The sequence below is a fragment of the Phalacrocorax carbo genome, chromosome 1, assembly GCF_963921805.1.
Source record: "Phalacrocorax carbo chromosome 1, bPhaCar2.1, whole genome shotgun sequence".
Lineage (NCBI taxonomy): Eukaryota > Metazoa > Chordata > Aves > Suliformes > Phalacrocoracidae > Phalacrocorax > Phalacrocorax carbo.
Window position 1 is genome coordinate 124,738,407 of NC_087513.1, and position 20,547 is coordinate 124,758,953.

At 45.4% G+C, this 20,547-nt stretch overlaps 1 protein-coding gene and 1 long non-coding RNA gene across 2 annotated transcripts in view; one reads left to right on the forward strand and one right to left on the reverse strand.

Moving 5' to 3' along the window:
• LANCL3 (LanC like family member 3) overlaps positions 1-6,318 on the reverse strand; it is a 34,059-nt gene extending 27,741 nt beyond the window's left edge. Inside the window, exon 1 of the mRNA XM_064473448.1 lies at positions 5,525-6,318. Coding sequence (XP_064329518.1) covers positions 5,525-6,070 — 546 coding nt within the window. The 5' untranslated portion in view covers positions 6,071-6,318. The remainder of the gene's footprint in view (positions 1-5,524) is intronic.
• A 10,393-nt stretch (positions 6,319-16,711) lies between these two features.
• LOC135316338 (uncharacterized) lies at positions 16,712-19,138 on the forward strand. Its single transcript, XR_010375726.1, has 3 exons — positions 16,712-16,817; positions 17,443-17,491; positions 18,809-19,138. It is a non-coding gene; the product is annotated as an uncharacterized LOC135316338 (long non-coding RNA).
• Positions 19,139-20,547: the final 1,409 nt, after the last annotated feature.

Below are 20,547 nucleotides of genomic sequence, written 5' to 3' on the forward strand. Positions count from 1 at the left end.
TTCAAAAACTGATATTATAAAATCAGTGTTACTGCTTGGGCTGCTTTTTCAGCAAGAAGATGCTGCTGCATAGGCAAGTGTTCTTCCAACAGCACAAAGCAGTACAGAGGGATGACACGGGTTTTGTACAAAACTGTCTTTTTAGAAGACGATGGCAGATTAATACCACTCTTCAACTATAAGCCTTTCAAATCTGTATTTCTGCAACCGAAGTTAATGTATACAGCTAAACTTGTGTCAATCAAACATCCAGTGCTGGCAGGATCCACACCAAAACCTCTGTACTACAGTGCTTTTTAATGGCAGTGAAGCAATACAGTTGAAATTCGACATTTTCAATGCTGAATTTTCTACTTTATGTCTACAACTGGGTATTCAGAGTCCACTGTGTTGAACTAATCCAGGTGGCCATTATCAAGGCATCCCCATCTCAGAATCTGAAGGCTGTTTAAAATAAAAAAGATTTGTGTTGCCATGCTGAAGAGAAATGGAGAAGTTCTGACATGTCAACCCGAATTATTTCAGAATGCTTTCAAAAAAAAAATCCAGATGTAAATAATTCCCTTTGTTTCACTGTTTCCTTCAGAAAACTCCCATTTTTAACTCCCGGATTAAATTCATCAATTTAAACAAATTAGTGCAAGATCTAGCCCCTGTGTGTAGTTTGAGAAGCCACAGCTAGAAGAATGTACATTTAAAAGAGGCAGGCTAGGATCAAAAGCTTTTTATCCTCACTTGTATCTCATTTAAATAGTCTGTGGCAAAGAAAAGACATCCTGGCTGTGTAGTGGCCTGTGTAAAATGAAATAATGAAATCAGTACAGCTCCAGCTAGCACTACGATATTTGACATTTTAAACACCATAACCTTTCAGATAAACTGGCAAATTCTTCCACAGAGAGAAAGGACTTTAATGGGCATGGAGAAGGAATGAAATCTCACCTCAAAGGACAACCTTCCCGTTCAGGCGAGATTAAAAGCCTGACATGGGGACCCTACGCCAGAGCACTCGGAGGTGTATCTCTTCCATGGGTATTTTGCAGATCTGCCTTTCTAAGATCAGTCCATTGAGTGTCTTTCATATACAAGATGTTCAGCATGAATACATTTACATCCCACTCTAAAGAGTTGCAAATGAACATATTCTAGGCAGGATTCAAAAAACTCTTTCCTCTCTCACTTTCTGTGAAGTAACCTACACCAGTCTTTAAATATTAGGTGGAGGGAAGACTCTGAGGAACAAGTAGTGTGATCTAAAGATATCTGAGGAGTTGAAAGAAAAGAATTTCATTAATTTGTATCTCTTCTCCCAGAATATTATGAAGCATACTGGCTGGACCTGTCAGATCCCGTGCACTGCACATCTCTCTGTTCCACTGCCTTTTAAAGCCAGCCCTGCCTCACACCTCCCTTGCTGGGGCACCCGGCTCCCAGACATTGCACAGCAGTGCTATTTCCGTTTTCCATGTACCAGGTGAAGTTGGTCAGCTTAATTTGCAATCTTGTGAGGTCCAAGAGAAAAGAGGTTCTGGTGACAGACAGCAGTCAGGGTTAAGTATGGTTTTAGCAGGGCCCTACACTCAACTGGGTCCTGCTAGAAAGACCGTTGCCTTTTCTGGCATCCCATAACAGAAAAACATCAGGATTATGTCCTCCCTGTGACAGGACAACAACTTCAGAAACACACACCAAATCATGACGTTGCATTTGTTGGAAGAGGAAACCGAGATGCCTCTCTGCCACAGAGAGAGAAAGCTTAGCTGTGTAACGGCATGAAAGAGCCCAAGGTCCCTGCAGGCTCTCGACTCACCCCCGTGGCTCAGCCCCCAAGGCAACTGGTTTGGCTGTGTTGCTGGCAGAGTGTGCTGGTTCAGCTTGTCACCACTGCACCTGCAGGTGAGGATCTTTTACAGTGTCCCCAATGTCTTCCAAAACTACAGTCTCTAATGAAACTACAGCATCAGGCAGTCATGAAAAATGCTGCCCTGCCTCCTACGTGGTACACTGCAATCCGATGCTGTCTTTTCTGCTGCAACCCAGAGCTAGTGGAAGTCAGTCAAGCCCATTGGTTCAGTCAGTTATATGAAAACCTGAGCTGTGCTAAAAGGCTGTAACATCTTAGTAGATGGTGATCCAAGAAGCCACTTGAACTTCTGTACCTTCTCCTCCGTCATCTGACAGTTACATTGCCAGAAGGAAGTGCAACTACCGAGACACACCATGCTCCATCAACCACGAAATGGGACAGAAACACCACTGAGAAAAAATGAGGAGAGGATAAAATACCATCCAAACAGAGGGATGGGACCAACGTTTTAATGGCATCTGACTACTGTTTACACAAGCAAATAGGGACTGAGTGAAGAGAATTAAAAGCAGGACTGACAGATTTCTCCAAGAACACATAATGAACCAACCATCAGAAAAAGAGGTACCCAAAGAAGATGGAACAGAAACAAAATATCCCCTGAACAGTGAAAACACAACAGTTAAGGACAGCTAAAGTCCGTGCACCTTATTTACATGTGCCTTATATAAATGACACATTGTTTCTACCAAAACAATATTTTACCCATCCCTGCCTGGGAAGCACTGACTACAATGTAATGGAAATTAAAGAAAGGATGAAAACTAACATCTTTCCTAATCCATAGTGCATCATGAAGTCAGACCCTGTTAAGCTTGACTGTTGAAGTAATCCTTATTCATGCAAAACCTCCCAATTAATTCATCAGAGAAAAATGCTGTATTAGCCTACAACTCTGAAAACCAGCTGAATGTAAATGCCTTCTTCACATGAGGTCAATTTATTCAACAGACTGGATACTTCAGGACAGTCCACTAACTTTCTGAAGAACCTGTGAAGCTTTAAAACACTGAGACTTTAGCAAGAAACCGAAGCATCAGAGCACAGCAGCTGAGCTGAATTGCCCTTTACTGAAACAAAAGGGTCTCCTTCCTGCCCTAAAAAGACAAAAAACAAACCCACAACATAAACTGTAAAATTTGCTCAAAATGCCTTTCTTCAAGGGCAAGCAACTTCTTGTATATACGTCACTATTTGACTTCTTCAGAGGAAAAAGACAACCATACAGGCAGCGGCAGCTGTATTTCAATGTAAGGAATGGATTTCACTTTGTGCTGGAAATGTTTGCACAGCATCCTCAAAAAAAAAGAACATGGGAAACAAGAAAACACGCTGCAATAAGCCGTGTGAGACTGCGCACAATCACATTACAGGAGGTAGCATTTTCCAGTGGTTCGAATCACAAGACATTGCTTCTATTCTGGGATGTACCTGGCTTACCGTTTGACCTTGGGTAATAAATGACATTCTCTCTGGGCATCCCTTTCTTCATTTGTAAAAAGATTCAGGGTCTGGTCTGGCAATGTACTAATGAAAATAACTCTGTATTAGGACGGGAACGTTTACCAAAGGACCCAAGTTTTGCTCAAGCATGAGTACAGATAGACTAGAAATCATTATCATTTTCCTCATTAAGGAGGACAATATTTTAATTATGTTTTAATTTTTGTTTGAATTAAAAATTAAAGTTGTTCTATTAATACTTAGCAGCTTAGATTATTTTGATTTATTTGTTACACTACACATTTAAAATTACAACGTGGTGACAGAATAAATAATACTATGGAAAGATGTTAGCTTACCAATTAAAACATCAGCAAGGGGACAGAGAATATGTTTTATCGGCAAAATAAACCCCTCTATGATTGTACTTAACCCACCTGCTAAATGGATTCCGCAATAAGTGCATACCTGTGCTCATCTGTGGAGATGTTTAACACTTTACAGCTGCATAAAGTATAATTTTTCAGCAAGCAAGGAGAGAGGAGAGCTCTCCCCTTCTTCGCACTGCTTGTCAGAGGTGATTACACCTACTCTCCAAACTGTTCAGCGATTCCTCTCAAGGACATAAAGCAAATGGCTGAAGGATTCAATAAAGCAGTAGATTCCAGGGTGCTGGGCTTCAGTCCAGCATACCATCCATACCATTCAGCTGGTATGTCACAACATCACCATAAGCACTGACATGGGTACCAGACACACTCCCCCAGCGCAACCTGAACTAACAGGGACGGCTTATTCCTCTGTGAGGAACCATCCCCTAGGGCTGGCACTGATGCACACACGATTGTAATGCATCTACAAAACATTCCTCACATAGACAATGCTGTCAGAATCAGAAGTTTGGTTATGTTAAGGTCATGAATAATATAACCATCTTTATGGTTACGGTTCTTCAGGCAGAATCCTGTACAGAGAAACAGCACACATAGTATGCTACTTTAAATGCTTAGTGCTGTAAGAATTTTTGTTCAAGGCAATCAAGACATTCAACTGACTTAACATTCTTCTTGCCTTTCCTGGATACCCTGGAGTCCCATGCCTCCTCCATTAAATGAATTTACTTGAACTCTGATTGCAGTGACTGGTCTTGGATGGGGCAGAACCACCTGTTTTTACATCACTGATTTACTTGTAATAGTTGCTTCCTCCCCCAGGAGGAAAGAAAGCCAGAAGCATATGAACTTGCAAATTAGTGATTAACAGAGGAAACACAGATCGGACCTGACAAGAGGACAGGAACAAAATTCTAACAAATGCCTGCTCAGATACCACATTGACCACGTAGTAACAAACACCACAGCAAACAGAATCAGTTGCATTAATTATTATGCTGTACTCAGTGGAAGCTCTGAATTTCAGCACGGACAATGACAATAACCCAAGGTGAAGTCCTGACGACACACTGAACCATCATCACATCTCATGCTTCCAGAAAAGAACAGCACATTCATGAAAAGCACCAAAATACATGGCCAGACTTCCAAAAGACTACCAGCTTCTGTATGCCGGGGTTAGTAAAACCAAGTGCCTCTGAAAATCTGGTTCCCTGCGTGCAAATTATAGCATGGCACCACTAGGTTCCTCACTGTGTTTCACCCAACACTACTCCTTTTCTTACCCACTTCATTTTACGGAGTTATTCTTGAATCCTTTGACGGGTGGACTTGATGATCCTAGAGGTCTTTTCCAACCTTAATAATTCTATGATTCTATGAAAAGCCGGGGGTTGCTCCTGCCAAAGAATTCACCGCCTGGCAACTCACCAGCAGCCCATGCCCCTGGGGTGCCCGGGAGCCCCCTGCCCCCCGCTCCCTCCCGCAGAAGATGCATCTTTTATTTTAGCGGAGGAGCGCTGCGGGGGAACAGCTACTAGAGAAACCACCCCCGGGGCTCTTCCTGAGGCGCCGCCCCCGAGGTGCAAGCTGGAAAAGGTGCGCTTTTTTGGTATTTTTTTCCCTTTTTTTTTTTTTTTTGCGGAGAGCCCCGCTACCGGTGCACCCCTGCACCGCGGACCGGCGGGGAAGCACAGCCCTGCCTGGGCAGGGCAGGGCAGGGCAGCACGGCGGGGGGCACGCCGGCCACCGCCGACAGCCCCGGCGGGGATCGCCCCCCTCACACCCCAGCGCGGGGCTGACCCGCCGCCCCCGCCCTTACCTCCATCCCTAGCCGCTGCTTCAGCACCAGGGCGGCGCACAGGTAGCCGGCGCGGCCGACGAAGAGCTCGTCGGAGCCGCACTCGAGGAAGGAGAGCGGGGCGCAGACCTCGCTCAGCTCCCGGAACTTGCCCAGCGGCCGGGCGAAGTCGGGGAGCCCCAGGGCGCGGTAGACCAGCGCCGCCACCGCGTACACCCCGGCGCCCCCCAGCAGGAAGGCGGCGCGGGTGTCGGCGTCCGCCTCGCCGCCGCCCTCCTGGTAGCGCAGGCAGGCGTCCACGACGCGGCGGGCGGCTCGCAGGTAGGCCTCCCGCGAGGGCGCGAACAGCGGGCACTGCGCGACGTGGTAGAGCATGTAGGCCACGCCGGCCACGCCGCCGTACAGCCCGCCCTGGCAGCCGCGGGGGCCGCCCAGGGGCGGCAGCTCCCGTAGGATCCGTTCGATGGTGGCCGTCACCAGCGGTACCGCCGCCTCCCTGTCCGGCGCCGCCGCCGGGCTGCCCGGGTAGTCATCGAAGCGGTTGGCGAAGCAGCGCTGGCTCTCCATGCCCCCGCCGACGCGGCACGGCGCGGCACGGCACGGCGCTCTGCGCGGCGGGAGGGAGCGGGGAGCTGCCGGGGGAGGGAGCGGGGAGGAGGCGGGCGGGAGCGGGAGAGGCGGGAAAGGGGCGCCCCCGCAGCCGCCCGCCGGCCGTTGGAGGCCGTGCCCGTGAGGCGCGGCGGGCCGGGCGGCCCCTTCCCAACCGCCGAGAGCGGAGGTGCGGGCGAGACCTGCCGGTCACCCCGGTGGTGCCGGGGACGGGTCTGCCACAGGGCGGCCGCCGCCTCCCCCCCACGCCGGGGCGGAGCGCCCGCCGCCGCCGCCGCCCCCTCAGCGCCCCTCGGCGCTTCCTAAGCTCGGAGAGGTGGCCGTGACTGACCCGCGTTTCCAGCGCGCCGCGCCGAGCCGAGCCGCGGGGGAGGCCGGCCGTGAGCTGGTGTCCGGCTCGTCCCGCCGGGCGCTTTATCGTCCCCACATCGAAGGCCCCTCCGCGCCTTCGCCCGACCCGTCCGCAGATCCCCGAGAAAAAGGGGTTTTTCATCCTTTCCCGCCCCACTGCTGCCGGAGGATTTGGCTCAGGGATGAGTGCCGGGCCTGCAGGAGAGATCCAGGGGCGGGAAGGGTGGCCAGAAGGCTGCTGAGTTTATCCTGGCTGTGGAACAGCGTCTGGGGGGCTGCTGCGGCCGAAGGTGAAGGATGTAGCCAAATCCAAACGGGGGCAGCTTGAGGCAAATTGACATGGAAAGCTAAGCAAGTCGCCGGCAGACCAGCAATGGCACAAAGCCATCTTTGGCCCCTTTCCTTCATGCATGAGCCAAGCAGAGCTTATGAAGAACAGAAGATTTAGGCCACTGAAGAGATACCTAGTTAAAGGGGGGGGGGGGGGGAAAGGAAGGAAAATCTTGAAGCAGATACTAAGAACAACTCTTACATAATGCAAATAGACAGTTGCCACATCTTCCCCTGACGATGTGAACTTGGGAAACATAAGTGAATTTATCATCAAAGATCCATGACTATGGTCATGTGGTGGTCTCCAGCACTTTCTCTGGAGATGCAGCCTCCATTATGGAGGGCCACCCCAAAGGAAAGTGGAAGGAGCAGCTTGCCTGAGGCTCCAGACAGCAGACAGCAGCTGGAACAGCAGTAGCAAGAGCCAAAGCACTGTCCTTTGGATGTTGAAAGACCATTCTGGAGTTGTGGCTGGCTGCTGGCTGCTTGTTGCTGGCTGCTTGTCTCAGCCCTCTTTCTCCCTCCCCCTCAAAGTACCTTCAGCTCTCTGCAGCTCCTCACTTGCACTGTCACACCCACTTTTTAACAGAGTCACAGAATGGTAGGGGTTGGAAGGGACCTCTGGAGATCATCTCATCCAACCCCCTGCTTGAGCAGGCACACCTAGAGCAGGGGGCACAGGAACACGTCCAGGCGGGTTTTGAATGTCTCCAGGGAAGGAGACTCCACAGCCTCCCTGGGCAGCCTGTGCCACTGCTCTGCCACCCTCAAAGGAAAGAAGATTTTCCTCATATTTAGGTGGAACTTCCTGTGTTCCAACTTGTGCCCGTTGTCCCATGTCCTGTCATTGCGCAACACTGAAAAGAGTCCGGTCCCATCCTCTTGACACCCACCCTTCAGATATTTATAAGTATTGATGAAATCCCCCCTCACTCTTTTCTTCTCCAGGCTGAACAAACCCAGGTCTCTCAGCCTTTCCTCATAAGGGAGATGCTCCAGTCCCCTGATCATCTTTGTAGCTCTCCTCTAGACTCTCTCCAGTAGTTCCCCGTCTTTCTTGAAATGGGGAGCCCAGAACTGGACACAGTACTCCAGATGTGGCCTCAATAGGGTAGAGTAGGGGTGGAGGACTCAACTCACCTGTCCTTTTTCTTTCCTTCCTTTTTTTAGGTTTATGATCTGCTCAGAGACATTTGCTTCCACCCTCCGATTTTGGTTTCTACACTTCCCTTCAATGCATTTTTGCCATGTTCTTGTACATTCCAGGTACATGCTCTGTACAGGTCTATGCTTGTACAGTGTTCCTTAAAGCCCCATTTTTTGGCTTATTCACAACTGTACCATATGTGGTTTCTACCACACAGATCTTGGCAATCTAGAGCATTGAAAATGTGGAAATGCCCTACCAATGGGTAGGACATTTCATTCATATATTATTTTCGGCCATAAACTGTCTTCTGTCAGCCTGTTGATAGGGTTCAGGGTGTAGCGAAGGATTTTCCAGCATAATTCCTGTCGGTTGTAGAGAAGCATGTTCCTTAAGTGCTCTTTTAAGGGAAAATATGTGAGTTTTATTTTTCATTCAGATATCATTTATTCCACATTTTGGGGATGCTTGCTTCATCTTTCCAATCTTTTTTTCAAATTAAAAAGGCTGGTATTTTCCTCCAATCTTGTGGGGTGGGAGATGTCTCAGCCGCTGTCTTCCCATTGATGTGAAGGAATCTTCTCACTGGAGGTCCTTGTCTCCCTCCACTGAAAGTAACCGAGCGAGTAACCTTGGTGCAGGCACCTCTTTTTGAGAACCTCAGCAAGGCGAAATGGACCTCTGCTGTAAAGAGTAACAGTAGTTACCCTACAGTAGCCACCGTAGGGTTAGCAGATGTCATACAGTAATCAAATAAGAAATGAGGATGACAGTTTCTGCTGTACTTCTTTTGTATGAGTATTAAACCACTAAAGCCAAAAGGAGAGCTAAATTAAAATTGCACATATGCTTCTTCTGGCTGTAAAAGACCTAAGTCTTAAACTGCTCATCTTTCCATGTACAAAAGTGTATGCTTTTAGACAGGATGTGTTCTGTATCTTTTCCACTCAACCAAGCGTAGATACAGTGTCAATACGAATGGAAGAGAAGTAAGGGTGATTCTCCGATGTCGATCATGTGTCTCTCATCAGGTCATCCTCTGAGGTTTGCCGTCCTCTTGGGTCCCAGAGAAAGTGTGGGCCTCCAGTGTGTGGCTTCAGCTTGAGAAAAATGTGAATTCCCCCCTCTTGCCCTTCTGCACTGCTTCAGCTCCCTGGTTTGCGCTCCCTAAGCATGCCATGCCTCCTCTTTGGCTCTATAAATCTGATGCAGCAAGCCAAGGAGAGGGAGACAAATTGTGGATTGTACAAGGAAAGGATATAATACAGGTGTGGTGGGTGGAGGTAACTGTGGAGGAGTGAGCTGAAGCCTCAAAGCTGTTTCTTCTGTTCTAGTGAATACATCATTATAGGACACATATTCTGGAGATGTGCTTGTTGTGTATTGATAAAATGGAGAATCATGGAATAATTCAGGGCGGGAGGGACTTCAGGAGGTGGTCTAGTTGAACCCACGCTCAGAAGAGGGCTAACTACTTATTGGTGTACTTGTTCCTGTGTTCTTGTTCACTTCTGCTTGTTTATGTATGTATTCCTTCAGGGAATCCATGCCATCTGATATTTCCAACAGAGCACAGTAGTCCATCCTCAGTTGTAGTGTTGGGACTGGAGGCATCTCCTAACAAATGTCTCACAGGTTAGTCTATCATTTGTCTTGTATACTTTTTACTGATGTAACAATTTAGTGTGCCTTCAGGATTTTTGGGTACCCACATGGTTGCCAGTTTCTTTCCTACCCAGTATTCCACATTTCTCGTGAGCCAAAGGTGAAACGCTGGGCTCCCATACTGCCCTGGTTTCAGCTGGGACAGGGTTAATTTTCTTCATAGTAGCTGGTATGGGGCTGTGTTTTGGATTTTTGCTGGAAACAGCAGTGATAATGTGGAGATGTTTTGGCTGTTGCTAAGTAGTGCTTACACTGGTCAAGGACTTTTTCAGCTCCCCGTGCTCTGCCGGGTGCACAAGGAGCTGGGAGGGGGCACAGCCGGGACAGCTGACCCCAACTGACCAAAGGGATATCCCACACCGTATGGTGCCATGGTCAGTATATAGAGATGGGAGAATAAGAAAGAAGAGGGGCATGTTTGAAGTTATGGCCTTTGTCTTCCCAAGTAACCATTACGCGTGATGGAGCCCTGCCTTCCTGGGGGTGGCTGAGCACCTGCCTGCCCGTGGGAAGCAGTGAATGAATTCCTTGTTTTGCTTTGCTTCCGCGCGCAGCTTTTGCTTTACCTATTAAACTGTCTTTATCTCAACCCATGAGTTGCCTCACTTTTACTGTTCTGATTCTCTCCCCTGTCCCACCAGGGGGGAGTGAGTGAGCAGCTGCGTGATGCTTAGTTGCTGGCTGGGGCTAAACGACGACAACATACACAGGCTGAGCTTCAGTAACAGAAGTGTATTTAGTGGTGTGAACACATTAGCAGGGTTGTACTGGAGGGTCTTCAGGCTGGTTTGAGCACACCGGCTGTTCAATTCAAAATTGGTTCCCACTCTACCTATTAAAACCAGCCATTAGTGGTCCTTACTGCCCAGTACTGCTGGGCCCTGGAGGGCTTTGGCACTGCAGGTCAACTTAGCATCTAGCTCCTCTCCCTGCCTGTTTGGGCTTTGTCCTGGGAATCCACACTCCTAAACGGGTGGCTCTGGGGTTTACAGGGTCACCTCTATCCCTGCCCTGTAATCTAATCAGTTTGTAGGCAGCTGGCTCTTGGGCATTTGGCAGAAAGTAATGAATTAGGCAGAGCTGTTTCATGTCTGCATTAGAAAAGAAGTACTTGTATTCCCCATAAGCCCTTCTTTTACCTTCCTTCCCATGTGTTCTTAAAGAGGAAATTACCACTGAGCACTGCAGAGACCATGCTAGTAGCCAAAATATGGAGGAGCCTGGCCAGGAGTCATGCAGTGGAGGAAGCCCTGAGGATTTCATAGCGTTGTTCTGCAGCCGCATTGCCCGGTCAGTCCCTGGCCACTCCCTATATTCTGGTTTCTTACCATAAGTATTTTTTTTTCATTTCTTGCGTTAGACTATGTTGTTCTATATGGACTCCACTTACAAAGCTACACAAAAGCTTTTGTATTTTTTGTTTCATGACAGTTTTAAAAATGAAGTGCTTCTTGGCATTGCACAGTGGAATCTGTTAGGAAAACTAAGTTAGGAAAACTAAGTCAACTTCTTATTCTCTTCTTTGTGTACAGTTGATAATGCAAACACAATTTCTGCGTGACACAAGTCATATAAGTTTCAGTGCATGTATTGCCATTTCATCGCAAGGAAAATTATGCCTCAGAAGACAAAGCATGCTATTTCTCAGAGATTACGTTAAATATTGTGTCAGATATTTAAATTATCCTACCTCATTTGAATTCCAATTATACAATGACTGCTCTTGTGCTTTTACACAGCAGAGCTACACTCTGAGACTTGCATTTGTTATTAATCAAGCTGGTCCATGAGCAGTGGAACTGATAAGGTCTGGTGTCTGACTGATTTGTTTTCTGCTTTCCATTGTCACCATCTTATTCCCAGGCCTGTCCTGTGTCAGCATTTCTCACCTTGGTCTCTGCATCCCAGCCACAATCTTCCCACTTGGTGTGAAGCCTGCGCTGGGGATGGCTTGGGGGGCTTAGCAAGTGCCTGCGGCTGGTGAGTGGGGCTGAGTTACCATTGGCCCATGGTAAGGGGCTGCACTGAATTACTTTTTGCTCCAAGGGTGTCCTGAATTTCTGTCCACTGTTCAGTTTCATGAAACTTAGGAATTGAACAAGAGTTTAATTTCTTTGAGACTCTGTCTTTATTACCAAATTTGGTTGAAATTGGCTAACAGGCGCAAAATTATCGGGATAGTGGGAAATGCTGAATAGGTAGGTGGACAGTCATGCATAAGCATGCAAACCTTGCTTCCTTAAGAAATAAGGCTATAAAGTTTTGGGTTTTGTTATGTTTTGGTTTTGGATTTTTTTTTTTTTTTGTGAGAATGTACAGTGAACAACTGAAAAGATCTTGTAAGAAGATACTGAAAGTGTGGGTACAGGTATTCATTGCTTACAGAATTGATTCTGCTTACAGAATAACACATTTTCCATTTGGAGAGGTGGGCTAATTTTGGTAAGGATTTCAGCATAGGTGAAAATATAGCAGCTGTTACAAAGTCTCTGAAGAGAGTATTACATTTTTCAGTATCTCTGTGTAGACTTATTTGTGACTGGTGAATCACCATTCAGCTGTCAAAAAATGCCAGGGCTTTCTGTAGAGCAGGAGGTTTGAATTCTGAGTTTTGTCTTAACTGGCAAAAATCTAACTTCAAAATAGCATAACCTTGACCCTATCCTGAGCTTTTTCCATAGGCATTGTTATTCTTAGCGTTCCTTCCCTTGGCTTGAACCTACTCAGACTAGCAGGATGGTGGAGCTCTTTTCTGCAGACAGGTCTGTCACAGTCCACAGTTTCTTTGTCCAGCAGATTATGTCCATTTTTTTATGTTCAAGGTGATTTCTAATGAACCACAAGTACTCTTATTTGCACAGAAAGCAGTAGTTAATCTGCCGTTCTCTTCATGGTTCTGACATTGGCTAACAGAATAAGGTAGCAAAAAATCCCTCTGTGCACTCCACTGTTAATATTAAAAGAAAATAGTTATTTTTGTCTTACTAATTAGTCTGTCAGTACAACATACATTGTCAATTCTAAATTTCCTTAAGTGCATCTCTTCTACAATTGATGCCAGTGTGAGATCCAAGATTTTAATTGTAACATTTTTGTCAGAACCGGAATTTGGAAGCATTTCAAAGTACCGGAACAAAAATCAATATCTGAAATCAAGTAATGTTTTTACCTGAAAACAGCTAACATTTTTATCCATAATGTTTTACTTGGATTTTCTTCCAAGTACGTTTTGCTGTTGCCTTTGTGCTAGCTCATCTCAGTGATTGCTGTGGTGAAAATATTAGACTTTTATTAACGGATCATGCTTCTGCTTGCCAGGGCAGGCCTCATCCCGCAGCGCCTGCAGGGGATGAAGGGAGCTGGGGACAGTGACTGGGCCCATGGCAGCCCTGGGACCACACAGCCGCAGACATTGAGTAATAATAATACATGTTGTTGGAATTTCAGGCTATAAGACTAAGTCTGATAAGGAGATGTCCTGGGGTCTTAAATTCAAGTAATGATGATAGTGATGATAATGGTTTTATGTCCTTGATGAAAGATGGCACCTCAGAAATAAGTTACTCTTTAATGATGTGCTAGGAAGTTGGATACGTGCTAATGTGGATGGAAGATTTCCAAGTTCTGAATCATCAAAACTAGTGCAGCATTTGACCTTTTTTAAAAATTTCCATCTTGGCCATGCATATTGACCAGGTCTAAATTTCTTAGTTTAACGTATTTGAGACATTCGTAGTGCCAGGTGATATGCCGTGCATTACAGGATAGGTACACACGCATGGTCGCACACATAGGAATACAATATTGTCCAGAAACAAAACCTCTTCCAGGTGGTTTGTTGGGTGGTTGCGGTTTTTTTTTGGTCAAACTAACAAAACCGTAAGACAAGGCTGGGTTTACAAAAATGAAAACTTTAATATGGGACTTTTTCTGAGGACTTTTTCCCCAGATATTTTCAGCATACCCTAAGGAGTAAAGTAGCCTATGTTACGGAACATGGAGTCATGCAAAATTGCAGGGGTTCGGCTTTGTGCAAGTGAGAGCCACCTGGTGTAGATGGTTTCATGAATCCGCACAATACTGACTTCTCTCTATGGGATCCTGACAAATTATCCCTTACAACTGCAGACCTAGGAAAACAAAAAATAACCTGACTTCACATGTATAGTTTTTGTCCAGTCAAAGAATGAAACAGATGGCTTAATTTAAGACATAGAAAATAAATGAGGTTGATACTCAAGAAAATTGCGGTCACCTCAGGAATTTTTTGAACTGACAAATGAAAATGTGTCAATCCAAAAAAGCACAATTCTTGATATATTCCCAGGATGACAGAACATTTGAGGTTGGAAGGGACCTATGGAGGTCATTTGGTCTAACCCCACTGCTTAGGCAGGGTCACCTAGAGCCGCTTGCCCAGGATCATGTCTAGAAGACTTTTTAATATCTGAGTATGGAGACTCCACCACCTCTTTACGCAACCTGTGCCGGTGGTCAGATACCCTCACAGTAAAAAAGTGTTCCCTGATGTACACAGAAGCTCCTATGTTTCAGTTTGTGCCTTTTGCCTCTTGTCCTGTCACTGGGCACCACTGAGAAGATCCTGGCTCCATCCTCTTTGCACCCTCCCTTCATGTATTTCTATACACTGATGAGATCCGCCCTGAGCCTTTTCTGCAGGCTGAACAGTGCCAGCCCTCTCAGCCTTTCCTCGTATGAGAGATGCTCCAGTCCCTTTATAATCTTAGTGACCCTTTCCTGGCCTCTTGCCAGTAGCAGCTCTGTATCTGTCTTGTACTGGGAAGCCCAGAACTAGACACAGTACTCTGGTACTATTCTTGGTCTACTAAATTTTAAGAGTCATAAAAGTTTGGGGTTTTTTTGTGTAAATGTTGCAACAGAACTGAAAATAGGTCTCTGAAGAGAAAATAACTGAGGAGGCCAGAGATTTTAATTCTTAGGAATCCTGAAACAATGCATGGAACACTTGTTTTAAATACAGTGATCATGTTTTCTTGGGAAAGTGCCAAGAACATTTCAAAATCAATTTCTGTTCACATTCATTTACAGCTCTTGCACTTAGTACGCCATCTGTCTTCATTTCATTGTGATATGTTAGGCTGATGGGATGGACAGAAGCTGTGCTATGCTGTGCTGGATGAAGATTGATCTGTAGCAGTTTATGCTATTTTGCTTGTTCAGCATCCAAGGGGGAGGTAACAGAAATGTGAAATATATTATACTCTTGGGTTTTGGGTTTTTTTTTAGTAGTAGGAGCAAGCTTTTTTAGTGATTTGAAGTTACAAATTAAAATAATATGATATATTGTTATTGGGCTTTGAAAAAAAAATATTTTGCTTTAGTTTTGCACCCTCAAATGTATAAGCTATGATCCAGGAAATGTTTACACCTGGGATTTACCTTACATGTGTGAATAGTCCCTCACTGCTCTCAGTAAATGTTGTTTGCTCTGAGATTGTTCCAGAATGCCATTAACCGTTTTCGTTTTCCTAGTCTTCAGTTTGCAAATGCCTTTTTACAAAAAGCTAGAGGATATATAAAAATAATTCACAGCTTCATGAATTATGCAGGGAGACATTCTAGCTCCCTTTTGATAAGCAAAATGTTCAGGTACTGAGATGTAAATTGGGATGGGATATTACAAAATTAGACTCTGATTCAGTAAACCATATGGGTCAGGAGTGTTGCTCACATACTTGATATAAAGCACATCCTTGAGTGGATCAGACCTGTACTGCTCTGGCACAGGATATAGCACATTTGCCCTTTCCAGCTTTCTGCAAGTTGTGATTTCTCTGAAGGAGGCAGAATTAAGGCTGTTTAAAGGGCATTTTAAACCTCTTAAGACTTCACAAAGTGACACTAGTGAATGACAGAAAAAAACCCACTGCCTTTCCTCACAAACGTGGTTATTGTAGGTTCTCTATGTGAGCCAGATGATTCAAGTTCTTTAATGAAAATGGCAATGTAGATAAAGTAAATTATAGATATGTACTATTTATACAAAACATAAATTATAAATATGCGTATGTGTAAGCTCATGTTTCAAATTTGAAAATAAAACTTGCATTGGTGAGTCTGCAAATCATTTTGAAATTGAACCATTCCTTTCTCCAATTATTACCTTTACTTTTACACCTCAACAAAGCCAGACAAATGCAAACAGTTATACCTGCCCATTTACTGCCTGGTTTATTTGCTGTTTTCCGCACTGCTGCTGGTAGTCGGCCTTTTTAATGTCACCTCATTGCTTTCAGCACTTGTGCAAAGAAGAGGAGCATCAACACTACTTTTTAGAATCACAACTGTTTTAAAATAATTTGCCTGCATTTGCTGCCTCTTCCTGCTGCCCCTCCCTCCCTGTTCCCTTCTGTCAGAGTCAAATCAGGAAACAAAGACATCAGCTCTCCGGAATCGGGCATTAATGCACAGTTTGATGAGAAGCCTCTCCTTTGAAAAGGACGCCGGGCTTAATCATCAGAAGTCACTGCAATAAAAACTTTGTGCTTGGAAGTGCAGCTGGTGATGCTGGCAGGGCTGGATGGGGCTGGCGTTCCAGATGCCCCACATTTGGATGCTTGTTCTTCAATGCGCAGTGACTTTCACAGACATCCATGTGTGTTACCTACTGTGGAGGAGTTAAACTTCTGCATGTTAGCCCATGTGCAGACTGTTCCCTCTTTTTAATGTCGCCTCACCTTCCAGGGTAGGAAGGCTCAGAGGCGCTTGCTGGGGTACTTAGTCACATTTTCCCATATTCACTTTTAGATTTAGGTATGTTGTGTTCAAAAGATGGATTTAAGTTTCAGATATTTCTTCTGATTAGAACTACCGTTTCTCATCAGGAGATCTGACTGATGTTTGCGATGGTCTGGACTCCCATTTGCATTAAGGTCCTGGACTCCTATTTACACCAAGGACCTTTCTTGCGTAATGTGTCCTGGAGCTGTGTCTGGATCAGCCTTGGCTGTCACTCCAGTTGCTTTTCACTGCTTGGACAGTTAAAAAAGATGGAAAACCAGTATATCTGACCTTGTTATGCGCAGGAATTTTCCACTGGCATCCTCCCCACCATTGCCACAGGGGGAGTTTCTTCTGGGTGAGAGAGGACATGTTCCAAGCATTTCATGGCCCAGTGATGACCTCTTCCTAAAATAGCACCTAAAGACCATTAACTTCTGGAACAAGGTAATGAACGTCTAACTCTCCCACCCACATATCCCTGGCACACACGTCCTGGGGAGCATGGGCACTCCCTGCTCACTGGCAGGCAGCAAGTGGAGTTTGAAAGGAGCTCCGTGGCACTTGGGCACGGTTTTGCTGCCAACACAAAATGCTGTCCTTGGATCCCTGTTCTTCACTTTATGGCCCACAGGTGTGACTCTTAAACATGTGAGGTTAGGAACAGAGGTTTACATGTGTTGACAGTAAAATTATTAGTTAATTCATTGTAGGTCCCACTCTAACCCTTAGCTGAAAACAAATATATCTGAAAAGGCATCTCTGCCTCCATCACACTAGAGAGAGAAGACAAGTTCTGTAGAAGGTACCTTGCTAGGTGCAATTTGTTCCATCACCAAAAACTGTCTGCCTTGCTCTGTTAAAAGTTTGCCGTCTTTGGTGCTTGCCTTGCAGGCCCAGAAAGTTCAGGTTTGTGTTCTCCCAAAGAACAAGATCCCACACCCAGGGTGAGGAGGCATTCCGATCATGGGACAGAGGAACAGGAGCCAGGATGGCTTGCTGTGAAATAACGCTCCCTCCCTTTGTCTGTTTTCTCCTCCCTTGGTCTATTTTTTCCCTGCTTGTCCTGTAGGCAGGAGGAAAAAGGGATGACAGCTGGAGGAGCTGGCTGCTTCTGGGAGGTAAGTTTCATCTAGTAAGAAGGAGGACATGGTAAAGCATTGCAAACAAGTGAGATGTAGCCATAGCCAGGGGGAGTGTGAGATGAGCCAAGTGTATTAGTGTCACTCTCAGTGTCAGGGATTTGACAGGTCTTTCATATCTGAGGCATAAATGTCATGTGTTTTGGAGCCTGTCCCTTAGGGCAGCAAAAGCAGGATTAAAGACTTGAAATTAAGGCAGTTTACTTTAAATAGATTCCAAAGATGCCTCCTTCTTCCAGCACTTTCTCCTCCATGTAAGTTGGGTTTTTGTGATGTTAGGAATTAGTAAGAGTAACATCACTTCCAGTATGTGGCATAACTGAGATGAGTTAGGAATTCATAAATGCATTTGGAACAAACAACTCCATGTTACTGAAAATAAGATGAGTTATGTGATTAAAATGAATGCAATCAAATTTGAAGCTTCAGGCACTGCAGCTAAACAAACTCATATCTCTAATCAGCAAATGATGTTCTTTTAAGGAACATTATAATTTAAAATGGAGAAACTACTTTAAAACTGTCCTCTCTAGTGAACAAATGACTACACAGCAATATTTGCATAGTTGTATATAACATCTTTAAATGGAATTCACAAAGATTTTCTAATTGTACCTCACCAAAACCTTTGCACCTAAGAATCTGATACAAGGGAGACATCTGGTGAGACATCCCCGTAATGCCATGCCTCCGCACTGTCAGATGCACAGCAAGTGGAGCTGGGCTTAGCTCACTCAGTACAGAATTCCTCAGTACAAGGCCTCAGACGTAACTGTGTATGGGGGACACTGAAAATTCTTGTGTCCTGGCAAAAACCTGACTTCTTTGATGTGAATTGTCAGTTGAAATATTTATAATACTGGCCTTGGGGATTACAGAACTGGGGAAGGGAAGGGAAGGGAAGGGAAGGGAAGGGAAGGGAAGGGAAGGGAAGGGAAGGGAAGGGAAGGGAAGGGAGAAAAAGAAAGCAACAAAGAGGAAAAAATACAGAATTTCTGTATGTTGTATTTTATGCTTCTCTTTAACATCTGCACACACAAGCAATTTCATACAATTTTTACAAGCTCCCTGTCATTCTTTCCTTTGAGACATTTTAATTAAAATGCCAGTGATGTTATAGGGTAGTGACCCTCTCCCAGAATTAAAGATGCATATTGTATTTTGTTTAAAGGCTGACATGTCAAGTGCTCTTGATTCTACATAAAGACTCCAGTTGCTTGAAATTTGCTATGTGTAATGGTGACAGAAGTGAAAATGCATTTCATTTATTCCACACTGACGCTTTTTTACTCTAAGTTAATGCTCATGGAATGAGGTCAAACATCCACATGACTGGGCCGGGCTAATCCTATGACTGAGAAGAGCCAGGAACATAGACTGCCTCTCAGGCCTGTCCTTTGGTGCACCCTGCTTTTGGAAAGAGTGGTCATGCTGGTGAAATCACTGAATGTGACTCCAGAGAGTCTTGGTCCTACTCCCGGCCCTTCTTTTCATCTGCAGAATGAACAGAGAGGTAAATTGATCCTCTGCAGGAGAGCAGCTTACCTGTTCAATAAAGCACAGAAAACTGGTATGCCTGTTTTCAGAGCTGACATCCATGAAGATGTCTGTGAGACCATACTTGGGTCTCTTGATATGTGAGAATATAAAAGTGTAAAACTTTAATAAAGATATGAAAAGCTAATTATGCTTGATTACCATGGCAGTTCAGTCCTTTAAGCATTTATTTGGAAGTGACATTTTTACTATTGTAAAACTCCACTTATTTTAACACATATTTTTGAATGCATATCTTTGGCTGTATGCCTCTATACGAATACAAAGGTGGAGCGAAAAAAATAAAGCCAGTCCTAAGTTTACTGTGACATTTGTGTCAGAGACTGAGGTGACTGGTTTCTCTTTTGTTGTATTTTCTACTTTTGAATTGCTGGAAACATTTTTTTAACCACACATAAGAAATACTCCAGGCAGTATATTATTTTGCACCCACAATTAGAAGTTGAGTAACTCAATGGAAATCCATCAGAACAACTTATCCTGTGCTGCAGCCGTACCTGTTATGAGATCTGATGTCCATATTCTGTTATTTATGAGCAGTCCTGGCTAACGGGGGAGGTCCCAGTTGACTGGAAGTTAGGAAATGTGACACCTATCTACAAGAAGGGCCAGAAGGAGGATCCAGGGAACTGGATCCGGCCTGCCAGTCTGACCTCAGTGCTGGGGAAGGTTATGGAACAGATCATCTTGAGTGCCATCGTGGCACGTCCAGGACAATCAGGGGATCAGGCCCAGTCAGCATGGGTTTATGAAAGGCAAGTCCTGCTTGACTTATCTGATCTCCTATGACAAGGTGACTCATTCGGTGGATGAGGGAAAGGCTGTGGATGTTGTCTACCTAGACTTTAGTAAAGCCTTTGACACCATTTACCACAGTGTTCTTTTGTAGAAATTGGCGGTTCATGAGTTGGACAAGTGTACACTTCCCTGGGTAAAAAAACTGCCTGGATGGCCAGGCTCAAAGAGTTGTGGTGAATGGAGTTAAATTCAGTTGGCAGCTGGTCACAAGAGGGGTCCCCTGGGCTCAGTGTTGGGGCCAGTCTTGAATATCTTTATCAATGATCTGGATGAGGGGATCAAGTGCACCCTCAGTAAGTTTGCAGATGACACCAAGTTGGAAGTATTGATCTCCCTGAGGGTAGGAAGGCTCTGCAGAAGCATCTGGACAGGCTGGATCAATGGGCTGGGGCCAATTGTGTGAGGTTCAGCAAGGCTCAGTGCTGGGTCCCGCACTTGGGTCACAACAACCCCATGCAACGCTACAGGCTTGGGGAGGAGTGGCTGGAGAGATGCCTGGCGGAAAGGGACCTGGGGGTGCTGGTTGACAGCCAGCTGAACATGAGCCAACAGCGTGCCCAGGTGGTCAAGAAGGCCAATGGCATCCTGGCTTGTATCAGGAATAGTGTGGCCAGCAGGAGCAGGGAAGTGATTGTGCCTCTGGGCACTGGTGAGGCCGCACCTGGAGTACTGTGTTCAGT